The 21,704-nt window shown below is 42.7% G+C and overlaps 1 protein-coding gene across 1 annotated transcript in view; it reads right to left on the reverse strand.

The window, feature by feature from the left end:
• Positions 1 to 1,286: 1,286 nt before the first annotated feature.
• Positions 1,287 to 21,704, reverse strand: part of LOC311234549 (phosphatidylinositol 4-kinase type 2-alpha-like) — a 34,217-nt gene continuing 13,799 nt past the window's right edge. Inside the window, exons 2-9 of the mRNA XM_084321795.1 lie at positions 21,137 to 21,337; positions 18,079 to 18,210; positions 17,256 to 17,409; positions 13,106 to 13,167; positions 12,736 to 12,835; positions 12,104 to 12,237; positions 7,809 to 7,868; positions 1,287 to 5,496 (exon numbers count right to left, since the gene is read on the reverse strand). Of these exons, the coding sequence (XP_084177921.1) occupies positions 5,335 to 5,496; positions 7,809 to 7,868; positions 12,104 to 12,237; positions 12,736 to 12,835; positions 13,106 to 13,167; positions 17,256 to 17,409; positions 18,079 to 18,210; positions 21,137 to 21,337 (1,005 nt within the window). The 3' untranslated portion in view covers positions 1,287 to 5,334. The remainder of the gene's footprint in view (positions 5,497 to 7,808; positions 7,869 to 12,103; positions 12,238 to 12,735; positions 12,836 to 13,105; positions 13,168 to 17,255; positions 17,410 to 18,078; positions 18,211 to 21,136; positions 21,338 to 21,704) is intronic.

A 21,704-nucleotide genomic window follows, 5' to 3' on the forward strand; every position in this document is an offset into this window, starting at 1 on the left:
CAATTGCTTTTAGCTTGTCAATCAGAATGGAGTGATTGACAGTCGAAGGCCTTTTGTAGGTCCAGCATGACCATGCTGCAGTGTTTGCCCGCGTCCACCTCTTGTTTGATTTGGTCATTCAAATAGAGAAGGCATGTGTCAGTGGAGTGGGATGTTCTGAAGCCAGATTGGAATTCGTAGATTCGATTTTCTTCTGCAAGGTACTTTTCGACCTGTTCGTAGAATTCTTTTTCCATGACTTTGGAGATGGAGGTAAGAATAGAAACAGGGCGGTAGTTGCCTGGGTCTAATTTGCTGCCCTTTTTGTGCAGGGGGTCACTCTCGCAATTTTGAAGTCCTTGGGGACGTGTCCATTTTATGGAGAGGTTTATTATGTGTGTGATGACTGGGGTGATGGCGGCTGCTGAGTCTCTGAGGAATTTGTAGGGGATGTTGTCATGGCCAGTGGCCTTGTTAGGTTGGAGGGCGCTCAATTTTTTGTTACCATTTCAAGTCTGAAGTCGTCTTTGCGGACCCCTAGGTTTTTGTAGTATGCTACTATGTGTTCTACCCCAAAATGCCCTGAGTGGGAAGGTAGTTTATTAACCAGTGTTGTGGCTATGTTTGTAAAGAATATGGTATTTGGCCACATCCAGTTTGTCTGTGATGAGAGTGTTTTCGGTCTTTATGTTTATGTTTGTAAATCTGGTTTATAGTTTTTTGCTGCAGCCTAGTTGGTTGTGGAGTAATTTCCAAAGTTCGCAGGGTTTGTTTTAGTTTTCCTCAGTTTTGTCAGATGAAATATTTTTTTGAGGTTTTGATCATGGTATTTACGTCATTTCTTAGTCTGTTTGACGCGCGCCACACGTACACAGACGCACGCCACAGAGCAAACGAAAGGACGATACGCCCTGAAGAAGAGAGGAGCCGTCTGCCGGTGCAGCGTCTCCGCGGTGTCTTCTATGGGGGACGGACTGAGTCCTAGAATATAACAGGACACACGCTGAGAAGTAAAACAAACATTTGCTCCCAAACACGGAACATGGTGAGCTTGATAAATGTCTCACCGTGACTCAGATCTGTGTTCCCAGTGGTGTACCCTCCCCCACACACACACACGTCACAGACGATCAAACCTTGAAGGCCCTCGGTTTAAACGTGTTAATTAAAGACATAACGGTGAATTCCCAAGCATCCGACTCCCAGAGGAACATTTTTTTTCCCCACTTTGAAAAAAAAGAGAAATAACAACATCAGACAAGTAGCGTGTGAGAATGCAGTAATGGCAGAAGCAGCCGGTGTGTATATTTATGCATTTCTTTAATACATTACATCCATTTCTACACAGCATTGTCAAAACAATACATAATAGTTTGATAGCAACAGACATATATATAAATAAAAAAAAGATGAAGTTGAAGAACTTCCATTATGGAGAAAGAAAATAAAGAAGTAGGCAACCAATGGCATTGATTGACAGACGACAGAGTTCATCGCTGACTTTGGCTACATTCACACTGTAAGCCTTGGTGCTCAATTATGATTTTTTGCTCAGATCAGATTTATTTTGTTTGGCTGTTCACATTATTATTGTAATTATTGAAAGAAATGTTGGGCTTTTGCCTGCAGTGTGAAACGTAGCCTTTGTGGCACTGGATAAATAGAAATACATCTGTATCAGTAGACAAGACAATCAATTACTTGTGCAGCTCCTCATAGATCTGAAATTACATTGTGATCAGCGAGGGATCAGTCAATTGATTGGGAGCAGAGGGGAACACACCTCTTGTTCAATCCCAACGCTGTTGAACACTAGAGGTAGTGAATGAGTACTCGCACTAGGGGGCAGTATATAGTTGCACAAAACAAATCTGAAAAGCAGGCATCCTTAAGTGTTAGGCACCAGCAGTGAAGGAAGCATTCCCAGTGGGAGATCTCTCTATAAATTGTAGTGGTTATTCTAACTCAATACAAGTCCACTGTCCACAGGATATGGTTTCCTCACTCTCCTCTGTAATAATAATGATGACATGGATGATACTAAGTAGTCAGTGGTGAGATGGATGGATTGATTGAATTGACCATATTCACACGGCGGCCATTTTGCTCTTATGTCATGTTCAGGTTGGGAGAGATAGGGAAACTATAAAAGAAGGAAGGGTCATCACGTCACTGTGTAGCACGTGTGTGGGAACTTTCAGCTCGGCAGACATTGAATTAAACGGTATCGCCATCTCCTTGTTTATGTTTAAACAGGTTATTACCTCAGAGGTCAGAATAATCAGCAATGTGTTGCTTTGTTAGCTAGCTAACGTTTGATATATTGGTTGATGTATATTTCCTCAGATAGCTGGTATATTTTTTATTGGAATATTTTTTTGCATAGAACGTGATGACCCTTCCTTCTGTTATAGTTTCCTTGGGGATAAATCAATCCAAACGTGAGCATGACACAAGAGCAAAATGGCCACCGTGCATAGGCGGCGGGTAATGAAGGTGAGGGTAGGTTATGCTGGAACATTTGAAAATGATATATAATATATGTGCGCAGCATTATATAGCCTACTATATTGTGTGTGTGTTGTCGCTGCAGCCCCCTGGTGACAATCTGGTGATTATGGGTAGGCTCAGGTTAAATAATGTAGCCAATCACATCCTGATCCCGCAGCAAAGCATAATACATTTTTTGTAAACATCTGCAATTCCGAATTCCCGCCCGCCAATCGCTTTGTAGCGAACACCACAAGCTCGCTATTTTGAGTCAAATTTCTTTTTTTTATCAATTTCTTGCCCACTGCACCACCTAGCCACCCCTTTGAGTCAAATTTCTAAAAGCAAAATGGATATACGGTCTTTTTCAAGGCAACTTGGCAACATATAAAAAAAAGTTATTCAGAACCCTGCCCGGGCTGCCCCTGGGCATAACACCAGATCACCTGAGGCTATATATTGTATGTTGCTTTATCTTTGCAAACAAGGGCTTGCTCTACGAGGGCATGATGAGTCAGAGGTAATCAAATCGTGGAAACTTTTTAGAGCTACTGTATGTACATTGTTTTCAAAGCATGATGAGATCCAAATTACGGAAAACGTTTCCTTCATTGCCGTCGGCACCGCAACTTGTGAACGGTCTTTCTCAGCAATGAGGCGCATCCGAAACTGGCTAAAAAGAACAACAATATGCACCAGGACGGAGAGACAGTCAACTCTGAGTCTGCTTCACATTGAAAGTGATCTCACGGACAAACTTAAAGCCGAAAAGATCATTGATGCCAAGACGAAACGTCACATTTAGATTTTGATGCATTAAGGTAAGACAATGGTGAATCATATTGGATGCCTTCATTTGAACACTTAATTTGCACTCTATGAAATGAGTGGGGCTCGCTGTAGTAGCCTAGTGGGTTGTGTGTATTGTATGAAATCAGAACCTGGACAGCACCGTTTTTTGCGCGAGCAAAAAAGAAAAAAATCTGCGCGCTACGCACGACTATCAACTATAGCCTCCTCTAATGTCCAGCTCACCTGCCGCCTATGCCGCCGTGTGAATACAATGAATGAAAGTCTTCCTATCTTTTTCAAAATCAGCCTTATGACTAATGACCAGCTTTAATGCCCAGCTTAATTTTGAGCAATAGCTTAATGACTTGTTCCAACCGAATCTCAGCGCTAGCCTAATGACTTGGTCCAGCTTGATGGCTACAAATGATTGAAGACAATGAAATGATACACACGTCTCAGAACAAGCAGAACAAGTCTTTTCCTGACCAGGGTGAAACAGATCTCCCGTTTTCCAAATCTGAAATTACACCTATTAGAGCAGCTAAAACTGGAGAAAGCCACTGGCGGGGGGGGGGGGGGGGGATTGGGGGGTTTGCATACTTTTGACCAAAGCCAAATATAGGGATTATTCTCTACACAGTGTGATTTCACAATTCAAACATTCAAGGCCTTCTGTGTTCAGCCACGGACATGGGACAGGAAATGTAAAATGCTAAATACGTCCCGACGTGACGAGGTAATACGACTGCATGTAAAACAGGCCCTACATACACCGGCGATTCAGATACTGAATAATACATATCACTAACAGGGTGGCGGGCAGCTGCAATATCTCTAGACCTGCTGTGTTATGTGAGGAAGCAGCCGGGCGGCCTACTACTCTGTCGGCATTTGGAGGTTTAGTGAATATATTGATTAGGTGCCAAGATGGCTCAGGAAACAAGAAACAACAGCAGGGACTCTGGCCTTTGACGTACGCTCGGGACGAGACGTCTAGAACGCCCGGTTGTTTTGAGCCTGAGGCTTGCCGTTTTGTACTTCACCGTGAGCCACCGGCACGGTCTCATCGGTAAAACGTAAATAAAGTACTTAATCGACCACAGGAAAAAGGGTACATAATGTACATTATGTTATATATATAAGTAATATATTTATGTTTTGTATCTGCGAAAGTCCCCAAAAAGAAGCACAACCGGGAGTTGAACTAACAATGCTTGTGGCTCACCGCTAGCTAGACCAAGACACCCTCTGTGATATAAACACAGCAATACTATGATGATAGAAGGTTATGGTTAGGGTTAGTTTAAGTTTAAGTTTAGGCTTGGTCTAGTGGTGAGCGCACTTGCCCCCCCCACCCCAGGCATTGTTAATTAGACTTTCATTAGTTATTTTTGGACTTGCGCAGATACGAAGCGTAAATATATGACTTATACAACACGTAAATATATGATTTATGGCTATAACATAACGTACATTATGTACCTTTTATACTGTGGTCGATTTTTTACATGTGGTCGTACTTTATTTACATGTTTTAAGCGAGATCGGGCCTCGTCATTCCGCAGTCTCTCTTCACCGTCCTCCCGACCCACGTAAAAGTCAACGATTCCACTCTCCTCGACTCCGTTCTCGCTAATAAAAAGAAGTCTGCGCCGTCGTCGTGACCGTGGCTGGGGGGGTGGGGGGGGTGGAGGCATGCAAGCTGGGAGCAACGTTTTATGATGTTTTCTTTTTAATTGAGGAAGTCTCCCCTGTTACTGTCCTCTACCCTTCCACCTCCTCCTCCTCCTGCGTGGTTTACACCTCTGCGTGACCCACGTCCGCGTCGACGGCACGTCACCGCTTCTACATTTTACGCAGTAATCCGATCCCATCAGATGACCTTGTTTTTTTCTTCTTCTCAAGTCTTCTGTGAGACGGTACACATTTTAGAACGCTTCACGTGATAACCTACGCGGAAAGCACTGGAGCTAACCTCGTGTCGTTCCCCGCACAGACCCGTGTGCAAAATGCAGAGGCCGTGATATTGACCTTTTCTCTCTCTCCGGGCCCCTCTCCTCCTGACGCGTCCTGCTACCACCAGGTGAAGAAGGGTCTCCTGCTCTGGAAGCTCTGTGTGTAGGACTCGCTGCTGGCCCTCTGAGGGGCCCTGGCCGTCTCCACCATGACGGGGGGCATCTGCACCAGCTGGAGTGGCGTCTTACCGTCCTTCATGGCCTGGCTCAGGTTCAGGATCTGAAAGACACACACAGTGAAGCAGCCGAAGTTAATCAACTTAGTCAAAAGAGACCTGGTTAATACGATGCATTAACTCAATCAAAGTATTCAATACAAAATAGTAAGAGTTAGGCTGGATGACTGTCAACGAGGTGCTTAGCTAGGACACCACCGGCAGAGACCCCTCCCCGGATCTTGAAACATTTGATTTGATTTTTATTTGTCTCGAACATAGAAACATAAAACAAATTTAAAAAACAAAAAGGTAAATAGTCAAAGACTATTTCCATACAATAAGTGTTCGAGAAGGAACAGGGGGAAGTAAAACAAATTATCAAGCCCTGCCCCTTCCTTACAATATTTGACAGTATAATTTAATAAAAATAAAATTAATATAACAAATAATAAAATAAAAGTACAGTTTTTTATATATCCAAATATCCAAATGAGAAAAAATAATAGGCAGTCACATTACTGCTCAAGCTCCTCTCTCTTATAGCTACCTTTAAATGTATTGATATTTTTGCTTAATTTTATATTCGCATTCAGACCATTCCAGAGTGATACCCCACAAACTGCAATGCACATACTTTTAAGAGTTGTACGTACCATAGGTTGCTTTAAAGCTAATGTCCCTCTAAAATGATAAACACTCTCTCTAGCCGTGATTTTTTTTTTAATGTTGCTTGGTAATTAGTTTTTTATTGCCAGAAACATAATTTGTGCAGATTTTAATTTGATTAAGTCCATGAATTTTAATGTTTGACTCCTTACAAACAGACTATTTGTGTGATCTAAATATCTACCATGAATATAAATATCTACCATATGTATAAACATATTTATACATACAAAACTGGAAGGGGTGGGGGTCACAGGAATACACGACTTATAGGGGTGTCGTGACATTTTGGGGACAGGTGGGGAAGGGCGGTAGGAAGGAATGGGGGAGGGATGGGGCTAGGAAGGATATGGGTAGAGGTAGATCATCAAAGAGACGGGGGAAGGGAGTCTTAACTCCCACAGCATCAACACAGATACAGAAGAGCATCCCTACACGGGCACGCATGCACATCCATGGTAAATGGACTGCATTTATATAGCGCTTTTATCCAAAGTGCTTTACAAGTTATGCCTCACATTCACCCATTCACTCACACACCGACGGCGGAGGCGACCAGGTAAGGTGCCAACCCGCTCATCGGGAACAGTTAGGTAGGGATGTCCCGATCCGATCACGTGATCGGGATCAGGGCCGATCACGTGATTTTCCGAAGATCGGGATCGGCAAAAAAAATCTGGATTTTTTTTTTTATTATTTATTTATTCAACAAACATGACCATGTTCACGTCTTAAACTCATACTGAGGCCTTAGTTTTGGTTTTAAATTGCATATCATCATTCATTTACACAGAGCAGAAGAATTTTGCCAAAACAAACCAATAGTATCCAGCTGCAGAACGGCAGACCAGCCACAGTCTCTGACCCAAATAATTTTTTTTATTTTTATTTTTTTTATCCCAATTTCTCACATTACATTCACCCTGAATGTTGACGTTATCCAGGTGAAAAGTTAACTTCATTCAAGCGAGGCATTGCAATCCTTGACATAAATCATTTGATGTATAATTAAATCAAAGGAAATGCGTTTGGGTCTGAGAGTGTGACTGGTCTGCCGTTCTGCAGCTGGATACTATTGGTTTGTTTTGGCAAAATTCTTCTGCTCTGTGTGACAATAAATAAATGAATGATGATATGCAATTTAAAACCAAAACTAAGGCCTCAGTATGAGTTTAAGATATGAACATGGTCATGTTTGTTAAATAAAAAAAAATAACTTTTATTTTTTTTTTATCGGATCGGGAAATATCGGTATCTGTAGATACTCAAAATCACATGATCGGGATCGGATCGGGAGCAAAAAAACTTGATCGGGACATCCCTACAGTTAGGGGTAAAGTGTCTTGCTCAGAGACACTTCGACACGCTGCTGGGAGGAGCCGGAATCAAACCGGGAACCTTCTTCTGATTACCAGACGACCGCTATACCTCCTGAGCCAGTCACCCCCAATCATCATCTCATAGATGAAGACGTACATCACATATCCACATTACATATCTTTCATGAATCGAAATGTTATATCATGTTTGTGTACTATTAAATCTCCCATTTTATTTAGGGTGTTTGCAATGTCTAGGGTTTAAGTCGTTTTTTATGTAAAATGTGACTATAAAAAATATATAATTTTGAAATAAAACATTAATGACATAAACATGAACCCCCCACACACACACACACACACACACACACACACACAGTGACGCTCACCTGCCCTCGCATCACCGATATCTGCTTGTGGAACTGTCCTCGGTCAAAGCCTGGATCCTTCTGCAACGCACCAAACAAACAACATCATACACCAGCAGTTTGGTTTGCATACCATACGCACATACAGTCTACTGCAGGACAGGCGTGGGAGTGATATACAGTAGGGCTGACCTTCAAAGCTTTTTTTGGACGTCGATTTTAATTCGAAGCTTCGACAATAATTAAAAAGAAAAAAAATATATTTTCCCGTTCGAATCCCGTGCCCATCGAATGAAGCTTCGAAGCTTCGAAGTACTTAAGACAGCCCTAATATACAGTGTTTGTTTATTCTGACAGGAATTCAAAGAGAAACAACGCACAAAAGAGAATTCGCAAATACTATTGACCTATCTAAAGGGAAAACAGCAAAGGAATAATGGATTTTGTTGTGGCTTTGATAGATTACTCTTTGGTGTGTGGTAGGGTTTCGTGCCAGTAGCCATCAGGCTCCACAACTGTGGACACAGACTGCTGCCAACTGCTGGAGAACTAACGGCTGGTGAACTTGAGAACTGTTAGGACTGTCCGACTCTTAATAATAAACACCGTTAGGACAATCTGACTCTCAATGATAAACACTGTTAGTGTATCCTATTTTCATACTAGCGCTCATTTCTATGCTTTCTCTTTTGTTGTTGTTCTTAGCTCTATTCTATTTATTTTAAATCTTTCAAAACATTTCTATGTACCCCAGTTGCTATGGCATAATACATATTTGTGCATTTATCACAGGTATATGTACATACATACTAGGGCTGACCCCTATTAGTCGACTAATCGGTCGAAAGGAGCCGTAGTCGACTGGCCAACCTCTTAGTCAAATATATAAAAAAATATGTATTATTATTATTTTTATCATTCTTTCCAAAAGAAAAGAGGCCTAGAAGCGTGGCTAGTGCTAATGGCACGCATACCAGAGGCTAACTGCCTACGAAAACAGGCACAGAGGCACTGAAAGAGGATTTCACCCATCTAATGAACACACTAGACTAGACAAATATCAAGATGTATCCATCAGTGGACCAATTGCATGCTTTTGCAGAGGACAAGAAGCCTTCAGTCGACTCCTTCAGACATTAAGCACCCCCACAGCCCAAATGGAATAAAAAAAAACAATAGTCGACTAACGGCACATTTTTGCCAATCATAGTCGACCATCCAAATCCTTAGTCGGGGACAGCCCTAATACATACCAACTAGGGATGTGAGGCCCTCTACAGGAAGGGACAGAGCAGGCTGCTCTTCCTGAGGAGATGCAGGTCCTTCAACATGTGCAATAGACTGCTGCAGTCGTTCTACCAGTCTGTAGTAGTCTGCGCCCTCTTTTTTGCTGTGGCATGCTGGGGGGGGGGGGGGCTACATCAACTCAAGGAACGCCAACAAACTGAACAAGCTGGTGAAGAAGGCCAGCTCCGTGCTGGGAGTGGAGCTGGTCAAACTAGAGGTGGCGGCGGAGAGGAGGATGAGAACCAAGATGAGGAGGATGAGAACCAAGATGAGGAGGATGAGAACCAAGATGAGGAGGATGAGAACCAAGATGAGGAGGATGAGAACCAAGATGAGGCGCACGTTCAGCCACAGACTCCCCCCCCCCCCCCCCGACACTCCCACTAACCGCCCCGGCCAGTCCTTCATGCCGGCGGCCATCAGAGAGCTAACGGCTGCAGAACGAGAACTATTAGGAATGTCGTATAATATAACCGATAGGGCATACAGACCCTCCTCTGCACCTTTGTTTACACTGTTTATTTTTCTCATATTTTTTACATTCAGATCTAATTTTATTGCCTATATTTATGTCTTTCTACTATTACCCTGCCTATACCTATACCTCCCCCTCCCCTGCCCCCTCCCCCCATGCTGCCATGAAGCCTGAATCAAATCAGTGGGATCAGGAGGATTTAGAGTCAGAATAAACAAACTAAATGAAATGGTGTTATAGGGCTGGGCGATATAACGATAAATATCGCGATATATTTTAATAATCGATATCGAATATCGAATTTTTTTTTTTTTTTTTTTTTTTTTTTTGTACCTGCAACAGGGCAGTTTTAAAACCAGAGACAGTGGACAGACTTGTCTTTCTTGCCTGCAACTTAAAGTAATGGCTTTGCTTGTCCAAATGACAATACTGACCAAATTCAGATTTCTTTTTCTCTTGTCCATTTATTTTGTTTGCTTTCTAATTTAAAATACATTTTGAAACTGTCTGTACACAGTAGGCTATGTGTGCTAGCAGAACTAGACTCCAGTCACGAGTCACAGTGCACATGTTCGGTGGTTTGTCCACCAAAAAAGCGCCAAAAGATCGAAAATAAACGAGCAGAGCCAGAACTGTTCAACTCCTCTGGAGCCACAGCCAGCAGAGAAGCCGGTTTACTTTAGCTTTTAAACCAGCTGCAGCCTGAGAACTGGAGTGTGAGGGGATGTAACACTAAAGATGGCGGCAATGACAAAGAATTGCTGCAAAATAAACATACATCTGTTGTTAAAAAAAAAAAAAAAATGTTTTGTTTAAAAAAAAAAAAAAAAATTATACTTATAACAATTCGATAATTATCGATATCGAGAAATAAAATAAAATTATCATATCGTTATCGCGATATGATTTTTTTCCATATCGCCCAGCCCTATGGTGTTATATAAACACCCTCCTGTGTGTTTCTCCTGGTGTTGTTTTGCCAGGCGGGGCCTTCCAGAGCACAGGGGACCACCTTTGGTCCAAAGTCTGGACCTTGGGACAACCAGAAGGGTTCTGCCCAGAGGATCTCACGCTATATTTACTATATTCAAACTGAACAAATATTAAAGGATCATACGAGTCTAGTTTTGACTTCTCGTAATTACCAGACATCGTCTCAGTCTTTAACAGATTTTGTGTGCATACTAGGTGTATAACGTTTATGTTTTGGTAGATCTTGGCCTACGTTTCAAGTAAGATCAGGTGTTCCTTTATTAATCCTCTTGGGGAAATCCAAATGCTTTTGTTCCCGGAAATACACTGGCCTGGTCCGCTAGCGTTAGCTGTTAGCAATAACAGCAGCCAGCTAGCTCGCTTGTTGGATTATCTCACGTTTCGCTATTAACACATTGAGTGCCAGCAACGTCATATCTCGTTTTATTAGCCCCCCCCACTGAGTGCCGACAACGTTTATTATCGTTTTATTTTTTTATTAGCGATCTGAATTCATATTTCATCAACCAAGTCTCCCGTTGGTACACCAGCCCCTACAGGAGCTCAGATTGGAAAAAAGCACCCCCTATCGTCTATCCCTGTGTAACTGCAGGTCAGTCGCTTAGACTGACCTGGGATCTGTAGATCTGTAGAGGTGGAGCCAACTGGCTCCTTGTGCTGGCGAGCAGTCTGCTCAAGAGGGATCTGATCGCGGGACGGAAATCAGCCTGGAATATATATTTACAGCAGCCAATAATCAATCAATAAGCGTGATCGATATTTGGAATGGCGATCAGGAATTGGAATAATCTTTTTGGAGAACATCTGATCTAAGGTAAGGAGTCTATGTTACCAGTCTTGGGGTAATCGGAGCTGTATTCGCTGAGATAACAGCATGTCCCCTATGTGTGATATGGCTGTTTGGCTGTGATCGCTGATGAGGAAATAAGATAATCGATTTTTCAGCTCGCGTCTATAGCTTGCATACGTATACATATACTATCGATAATCGAGCGTTTATTTGAAAACGATTCATAAATAGGCCGAAAAATTACAACGTTTTTGTGTATTCTAGAATATTCCAGTAAATGTCTTTTATCACGGAATCTTTATATTTTCCTTGAAAACGAGGGCTTTTCAAAATGCTATAAAACGAAAATGAACCGATAAAAAAACAATCCGTTTCGACAATGTTGACTGCAAACGAGTCATTGATAAGCAACGGGCAGATTAGACACATAGCCATAATTTAAAACATAGATTAGGCGTTTTTAACGCTAACATTGAAGTGGGTCGCGGCATTCAAGGAGGTTCCGGGGCACCGAGCTCGGGCGCGGAAAGTGTTAAGAAAGAACAAACCATACATTAACGTGGAAGCTTGATTTTCGATTAGTATTCGAATAGTTCCCAGTGACTATCGAATAGTTCCCAGTGACTATCGAATAGTAATTTTGTGAGTTTTTCCCATCCCATCCCCACACCATATACACCTACAAACACAAATCGTACTACAGTTCAACTGTAATATTCAGAAAAGAAAAAAAAAGGCACAATGTGATTATTTAGTAAGCGCCAACGTTACCTTGAAGAGCTCGTACAGGTCCTCCTCCAGGTCCTTGATGAAGTTTGGGTCATTGAGTTTGGGCAGCACTAGCTCTCTGATCTCCTGGGAGAAAGGAACCTTGGCCTGAGACAGCCACGCCCAGTAGAACGGGTCTGCAGGAGAAAGAGAGAGAGGGGGGGGGGGGTGAGGGAGGAGGAGAAAGAGGGGGAGGAGAGAGAGAGAGAGGGGAGGAGGAGAGAGAGAGAGAGAGAGACTAGAATTAATTATTTCTAAATGGAACATTTGGACATTTTTCAATGGAAAACAATGGAACATTTGGGGAAAGATCCCTTTGATGTTGACTTTCTCTGTGTTTTGTTTGTTTGTTTGTAGGAGTGTGTGTGTGTGTGTGTGTGTGTGTGTGTGTGTGTGTGTGTGTGTGTGCGTGTGTGTGTGCGTGCGTGCGGTGTGTGCATGTGCGTGAGTGGTGCGAGTGCGTGTGTATATTTCTGTGCATGTGCATGAGTGGTGCGTGTGTGTATTTCTGTGCATGTGCATGAGTGGTGCGAGTGTGTGTGCGCGTGCGTGCGTGCGTGTGTTTGTGTGTGTGTGTGTGTGTGTGCGTGCGTGCGTGGCGCGAGCGTGGCGAGTGTTCTGCTGGCATGACTCACAGGCCCTCCAGGAGTCTGGGTGCTTAAGGGGGAAGGCCAGGCCGTTGTCTATGGCAGCCAGTTTTATAATAGGATCTCTCACCACCACCCAGTCTGTATCCTACATACACACACACACAAACACAAAAGGCACATATTTTTTTACGGTGAATGAGTCAACACGTACAGTATGTGTTGCTGGTGTTTCACGTTTAGTTTTATTTGTCACATATAAAAGGTACAGTACAGGTACATTATAGTGAAATGCTTGGTTCTGTATGACCCTCCTGTGATTGTGCAACATACAGTAAAAAAAAAGTTTAAAAAGTAAAGACTGAACACTATACTAAAAAAAATATACAAATAAATTGCATAAAAGGAATGTACTTACCCGAATCCCTCCGGTGTCCATGGGTAAGTCATACTTTATTAGCCAGTTGTCGTTCCCTCGATCTGTAAGAGACAAAACTCAAATCAGAGTGTTTCCCAAGCAAATATGCCGTCGGTGGCAGCCTACTGTAATATCCCACAGGCACGCCACGACAGACACAATGGGCATACGAGTATCGCTTTTTTGATTATTGATTTTCAAAACGGCGTTTGACATGGTTAATGGTAAACGGTAAATGATGCATTTATACAACAGCTTTTATCCAAAAGCGCTTTACAATTTGTTACAATTGACATTTTACCCATTCACACGCACATTCACACACCGACGGCAGAGGTGACCATGCAAGAACACTTCGACTCGCTGCCCGGGAGGAGTGGGAATCAAACCAGGGACCTCCAGATTACCACCAGACGACTGCTGTACCTCCTGAGCCACTGTCGCCCCAAGTTAATCCTTAACTATCACCAAATTTACCAGATTAGTAACTCAAACATCAGCTAGAATCCTTAAAACGGAAAAATCGACCCTAAAATAGAATTCCTATGTAATACCCAGGGCTTTACCTAAACAATGGTATAGGGGCGCAGCGCCACTATGACAACGCACCAGCGCCACCATGTGGTTAAGTTTTTTTTAAATAATAATACTAATTTACGTTTACATTTCTTTGGCAGTGAAAGCTTGGGGCCATCTTAGAAACAGACGCATCATTGTCTAATACAGTGGTTCCCAAACTTCTTACAGTCCTGTACCCCCTCAGACATTCAACCTCCTGCTGAGTACCCCCTCTAGCACCAGGGACAGCTGAGTACCCCCTCTAGCACGAGGAACAGCTGAGCTGAGTACCCCCTCTAGCACCAGGGACAGCTGAGTACCCCCTCTAGCACCAGGGACAGCACGCTCACAAATATTTCTTTTTTGCCACGTTTGTAAGCCTGCTGCACTGCTATATATATACAAATAAAGATGCATATATTATATAACAGAGTGTTATCATTTGCTCTTTATTTAGCCTTGTAAAAGTCCTCTCACATATCAAACATGTTATTTGCACATTCTCGAAGTCAACTTCCTGTCTGTTGTTGCTACGCAACTGCAGCGTGGGGGGGAACTGTCCAGCCTGGTACATTGTGTACGCTTCATTGAGTGGAGAAACGGATCGTTAAAGCGGCAAATTAAAGACAATCAAGCAGAATTTTCTTCAGTCCTTCACAATGCCAAAGAGCTGCTGTGTTACGCGTTGTACTAATGACAAAAACAGAAGCCCAAATCGCTTTATACCATCACGGAGGGAGAAGTGGCTGGCAGCTAACATTAGCTACGTTAACCTAGACAAATAGCTACATGCTGAGCTAACGTTAATTATATCATATCGAACCGATAGGAGCTTATCTTATCTAATCTTACGTGGATGTTTGATCGGGTAGTGGCACACGTGGTACCACCACGTAAGATTAGATAAGATAAGCTCCTATCGGTTCGATATATATGATGTAATTAACCTTAGCTTAGCATGTAGCTACCACGACACCAGAATCAGGGGGAGCTTCTTTGACTCATATCTCGCCTTAGAATCACCAGAAAAGCTTTCGAAATAGTGAAATGCCATGTTGGCCTCAATATTTTCAAAACAAATCGTATGCAAATGTTATGAAATGAACAAGAATGTGATAAAACATGTAATAAAAACAGACTTCAACGCATGCATTTGATGGTAGAAATCAGTTTGTTACCCTCATACCAAGATGGCGGTGGTCTCGTGACATCAGAGTGTCTTCGAGAATCAGCTCAAACAATTTGTGATTGACTCACCAGATCAATGAGAAGGGTGTGCTTGACATGGCGCGAATAACTCCGCAATGTTGGCTTGTATAGGAGAGGTTTAGTCTTAAATAATTTTCCAATGTAAAGGCCGTTTCACACGGGGAGCGGTAATTCATTTTCAATGAGAGGCCAGCGACTATTTTGGAGGCGAGGACAGTCTGAGGGGCGGAGCGGCAAGCGGGCGGCCGGGCGCGGTCCTGGGAAATTGTCGCACACGTGCTCTTTTCGCGCACATGCCCGCCCGCGACAAAAGCTGGATTGTGGTCAGCTTTCCCCGCTGCGCGCATATCGCCCTGCGTTTTCTCACGGAGCGATTGTGTTTTTCTGTCGGCTATTCACATGAGACGCGGTGCGTTCCCGCTGATCAGAGCGAGAGTGCATGCGGATTATCGCTCCTCATGTGGGCCTTTTTGAGGACGATTTTCTCAAAGGCACTTTGGCGACCTCTAGTGGCTCGGGTGTGCATATTTTGTAATACAATATATATATATCTAATTGGAGGCTTATTTGTTGCCTGTCCGACAAAATCCGTTCAGCGGTTCTCGAGTTACATGCCGGTATTTGAGGCTTGTGCAAAGTACACGGTATTGCGCAAAATACCACTCCCAACTCTTGGGGCTCTAGTTCTGTCAATCATTTGGCGATCTCAAAAATGATTGTGGAGGGTTGTAGCCAATGAGTGTGTCTTTTCAATGATACCCCACGTGGGGATGTATGAATAAAAAAAAATTAAAATAAAATAATGAGCAAAAACAGGAAGAGAAAAGCAGCCGAATGAATTGAAGTCTATGAGAAAACTGAGTTTTTCTTTTGTACACAGTTTACCAAAATCACTCCTAATCACTCATTTCTGAATGTATCTTTATGAAATTTGGACATGTACTACATAAGGCTTCAGTCTATGGGTAAGCCATACTACCTTCTGGGGAAATACTACCTTGGGACTACTAACTACTACAGAAAAACTTGAGTTCAGACCTATGTTACTCTATTTCATTAGCACTAAAAGTGAATTTCCTTTCTGGAATCAGAAACTTCAGAATGTCATCTTTCAAAAGAGACCAGGCCCATGCATGTGCTATAAGTATAAAGTATGTTGTTTTGGTTTGCAAAAAAAATATGCAGTCCTCAAAAACTTAAACTAAAACGGCCAATTTTGGGGGCGCAGGTTCACCCGTTAAATCAGATTTTTATCAGATTTCTTTGGCGTACCCTCGATGTGATTGCACGTACCCCAGTTTGGGAATAGCTGGTCTAATACATGATTGCTCGGTCCTCAGTTCCTTTGTTCCACTGTGTGTATGTGTGTGTGCATGCACGCGTTCGTACGTTCATCGTTCAACCTTATACAATGTACTTAATGTTTTTAAATTGTAGGAAGTTAGAGCAAATGAGTTTCTTTATTGCAATTTATTTTGCCTCCCACTGCTGGGGGCACGGCCCCCCTCCGGACCACCCCCTAGTTGAGGCACGGCCCCCCTCCGGACCAACCCCTAGTTGCGACTCAGCACTATCTTGTTTGAAAATCCTGGGGAAAACCCCGATTTCTATAATAGTGTACAGCTCAGTTTCAATTTGTGAATATGAACAAGTCTCTCCTTAAAGGGACAGTTCAGATGTCTGGCCCCCTGGCCCTCCTGTTGATCTGTGGTAGAGTCCTTTCCCAGCACCACCCCGTGCCGTTCCTTCACACCAGCTCCGGCTAACGAGCCACAAACTGATGCAGAGTCGACGAGGTGGAGCTCCCGTCTGCTCCGGCTGAGCGAGGCTCGAGCTGAAATGCACTCTACGGTGCAACACAAGCCCTTCGACCTCCAGCTCGGTACTAGGGCTGACCTTCGGAATTATTTTTGGAATTCAAAGCTTCGGGCCGAGATTCGATTTTAATTCGAAGCTTCGATTTTTTTTTTCTTTTTTAATATTAATTAAAAAAATTATAATAATAATAATAATAAAAAAAATAATTATGTTGTGGGACTTGTACAGCACTTTGTTCAACTTTGTCAGTGCTGTAAAGTTTAAACCTTTTTAAATCGTAGACAAACTAAACACTTTGCTTTCATGAAATATTGTAAGCCGTCATTTGAGGCTTTATAAAAGCAGCACAAATCTGTCAGTGCCGAGTCCGACCTCATCTTAAATAACAAACAGCATTGCTTGTTGTAGTTAACAAAGAGAGGCAGGGTTGATTTTGCAAAACATTTTAAATAATATAATTTTTATTTTTTTTTAATAATAATCGAATTACATTTTCATATTCGAATCCCATGCCCATCGAACGAAGCTTTGAAATATTTAAGACAGTCCTACTTGATACACAAACCTGTGTTTCTGATGATGTAGTCGAGGACCACCAGCCGCTCGAACTGCAGCTGCAGCTGGCGATTGGTGTTCTCCGGGAGAGGCTCCGCCTCGAAGCGCCGCAGCCAGAAGTCTGCGTCCTTGAAACCTTCCACGAATAACTGAAACGATCCCACCTGAGGCCGACGGGGGAGCGAGAGAAGTTAAAACACACGACTTCGAGTGTCTAGTGGATTTTATTGGATACATAATCTAAACGACCTACCTCATACTATAGTCTACCCATATAGCTCTGTATGATAGCATGTACAATAGTGCTGTATATACCGTATATATACATTATATATTTATATTTACTGCATATATCCATATCTGCCTGAATATACCTGCATACAATCCTTCTATATATCTATGTACCGTATATATATTTATATATATTATATATATTTATCCACATCTGTCTGTACATACCTGCATATAATCCTTTTTACATATCTGTAGATACTATATCTATATCTGTACATATCCCTTACCAACTCTTATTAGTTACACTGCTGGCCAGTATGACTTACTACCATAGTGTCTTTATACCTGTATCACTGTACATATTAATACTACAACTCTGTACATACATCTGATTAGCACTACACTCGGTAGTACTAATTTATATATCTTACACCCAGTTTAAATCACCTGTACATTGTACGATTGCACTTTACTGTTACATTTGCACTCTGGTTGGATGCCAAGCTTCTTTTTCGTTGTACTGTACTTGTGCTAATCTAAAACAATTACATTTTTAAGAATGCCCATCATCCACCCACGCGACAGAAGAGGTTTCTTACCTTCGGAGGCAGGCCTATCCGGTGGAAACGCTGTCCTACTTTGGGCACCTTTTCCAGGGCTAGCCTCTTTCCTCTGGACTTCACCCTGTCTATGGCGTTATAGTTGAACGTTTCACTGGCCAGATACACCACCTGGAGACACAGGAGAGAGAGAGAGAGAGAGAGACAAGAGAAAGGGAAGGACGGAAATGCTTAAAGCTGTACTATGTAACGAAGACGGAGCAAGAAGAAAACGTCTTCAAGCATAACATTGTGTTTTTCATTTGTCATTCATATTTATGCTTTAGTTTTACATTTGTCAATGCACTTTACTGTTACCTTGCACTCTCGTTAGATGTCAACTTATTTTCGTTGTACTGTACTTGTGCTGTACTATGACAATACATTTTAATCTAATATAATCAAGATGGTATATTTTACACTTATACTGTACTATATGTGAATATGGATTTATGCATACTGTATGGTACCAGGACTGCCGTCATGGGCTATGCATGGCAAATTATGATAGTCACTCACCCACTCTCAGTCATGGACATACTCAGTCATGGCTGCATTTATAACTATTTTATCCAAAGCGCTTTACAATTTGTTCCTCACATTTTACACATTCACATGGTGGAGGCAACCATGCAAGGTGCCAACCTGCTCATCGGGAGCAATTAGGGGTTAAGTGTCTTGCTCAAGGACACCTCGACACACTGCCTGGGAGGAGCGGGAATTTAACTGGGAACCTCCGGATTACCAGACGACTGCTCTACCTCCCGAGCCACTGTCGCCCCGTGGACGTTCTGTGAGGGGCATTTAATCAAACGCATGCACAGATCATGTTCATGCTTCTAGCGACTTGTGCTAGATTAAAGACGCAGCCTGTTACGGCCTTCAAAAGACAGTGGGATGATATATGGGCTGCTAGAATTAGTATTAGTTTTGCAGAGAAGATTTCTTGCCACTGGTCACACGCCCGCCCACCAGAAGGCCACTGTCGCCGTGTCGCTGATGGGACAGTTTTCTCTTGTTGAGTGAAAAGAAGCGATGGTTTTCATTGAAAAGGTTATAGTGTAGGTTTAAGACACAGGACTGATGATGAAAGGTTATAGTGCAGGTTTAAGACAGTATAGTGCAGGTTTAAGACAGTATAGTGCAGTTACATTTCGCTCTTGTATCTCGTTCTTCCGCTACATGCACCTTCACTTGTCCGGCCACGCCCACTCCCGCCTATGCATACAAGCGAGGGGGGTGACCACCGTGCTTCTTCCTTCCCTCATCTTTCACTTCCAGAAGTGTTTTCGCTATAGGCACACGTCAGCAAGTGATATTAGCTTTTAGATTCGGTTTTTTGTGTTGCTACTTTTTATTCAAGAATGACATCACCATCGGGACCTGGGAAAGATTTTTCAGGGCTCCACCACCAGCGATTCTCCATCGCGACCTCCTCCGTGCGCCGCGGGGGTTCCCTACTCCCACGTTCGTGGCGAGAGGCCGTCCGGCTCCGGCGTCCCCACCGGGAGACCCCCGACCAGCCCGGGCGCGGTCTGTCTTTGGTGGTGGATGATTTGCGGCGCAAACTCTTCCGAATGAAGGTCAAGACTCGGGAAGGAAGAAGCACGGTCACACCCCTCGCTTATATGCATAGGCGAGAGTGGGCGTGGCCGGACAAGTGAAGGTGCATGTAGCGGAAGCTTTCAAGGTTACAATAGGTAACAATGAGGTCATCCCACAGAGCAGAACGCTCACAATAACTCATGTAACTAGGGTTATAGGATAACCTTCGGTTTAAGACACAGGACTGATGATGAAAGGTTATAGTGGAGGTTTAAGACACAGGACTGATGATGAAAGGTTATAGTGCAGGTTTAAGACACAGGACTGATGATGAAAGGTTATAGTGCAGGTTTAAGACACAGGACTGATGATGAAAGGTTATAGTGCAGGTTTAAGATACAGGACTGATGATGAAAGGTTATAGTGCAGGTTTAAGACACAGGACTGATGATGAAAGGTTATAGTGCAGGTTTAAGACACAGGACGACTGATGATGACTCAGGCGAGGTCATGACATTACAAAATTAGAAAGGTGCTGTAAGGGGTATTTTTTTGTTAAATAAGTGTTAAAGGGGAACTAATTATCTTACTATTTCTTTCACTATTTGGGCAATTTTACACAATTCATGAGAGTCTATGGAACACATCTGTAAGGTTTAAAGAAAATATATAATAAAATTTGAGGAAGCGTCAGTGACAGGGAAACCGCTTCCGCATTATTCCCACTCGCTCCGTTGTTGAGCGAATTGTTGATTGTGAGTGGTGGAACTAAACCACAGAAGGGGCGGAGGTACGCATATCATTATGCAAATAATTCTGCGTCCGTCACAGGGGACCAAAATTCTGAATGGCTTGGTTCAGTGGGGGAGGATCTTGTCTCGTCTGAACTGGAGGAATGCGCCAAAATGAGAATTTGAGACACCAGTACAACCCCACATTGCTAGAAAACAATGCTAAACACGGGAAAAGGCAATTTATAAGATAGTTCCCCTTTAAGTTAACATTCCGACAGCCATCACTGATACAGAGTGTCTGGTCAGTAACATGGGTCTCTCTCAGTCCCTCCTCTCTGCAGTGAACAGGAATATACATTTTCTGGTATCACGTTCCCACTTTATGCGATCAGGAGAGAGAACTCTCAAATATTATCTGATAAGAATAAGAAAATAATAACTAGTTTTAAGAAAATATCTTCTTGAAACAAGGAAAATTATCTGCCAGTGCAGTAATGTCTTGAAATAAGTTAAAAAAAATATATATATATCTCCCGATTGGATAAAGTGGGAACAGGATACCAGAAAATGTATTTCCTGTTCACTGCAGAGTGGAGGGACTGAGAGACCCATGTTACTGACCAGACACTCTATATCAGGGATGGCTGTTGGCATGTTAACTTAACACTAATTCTAACAAAGAAATACATTGTACAATACAATACAAAGATGATCCCCTTGTGATTGTGTGTGTGGGAGGGTCATATTTCTCCATCTAAGCCGAGTCTGTGTGTCCATACCTTGGTCTTGGGAACTATGTTGAGCTCCAGCTTCTGGTCCACCAGGCTGGCTCCAGCCTCCGACAGGTAACCCTGGTTGAGCACCAGACAGTCGCGGCCGAAGCAGCAGGGACAGCACAGTTTCTGGAGGAACTTGGTCCACTTGGGGTTCAGCTGGCCATAGGGCTCCTCGTTCTTAGGCTTAAACACGCCGATGACCTTCTGCGAGAACACATACACAGAAAGAAATCAGAGTTTCAGTTAAGACTTTTGCAGGGTATCTGCAGGTTTCAACAAGTTTTTTTTTTTTTATCAAATTTTTTTATTATTAATTACACGAAACAGGACAACACAATAACCACAGTAACAAAAAACATAACTTCACAGGAGAATAACAAACAATAATAATACAGAATAATAAATTATAAAGACAAAAGAAAAAGAACAGCGTCCAACCTATCAAATACAGATGGCAATTTCAATAACAAAAATGTCTTCAAACATGCCAACCTTTCCCCACCTTTACAAGTGGAGTGACTAGGCCTGCCACGATAACACATTTTGCTGGGCGATTAATTGCCCCCGAAAA

The sequence above is a fragment of the Notolepis coatsorum genome (assembly GCF_963971535.1).
Source record: "Notolepis coatsorum genome assembly, chromosome: 9".
Lineage (NCBI taxonomy): Eukaryota > Metazoa > Chordata > Actinopteri > Aulopiformes > Paralepididae > Notolepis > Notolepis coatsorum.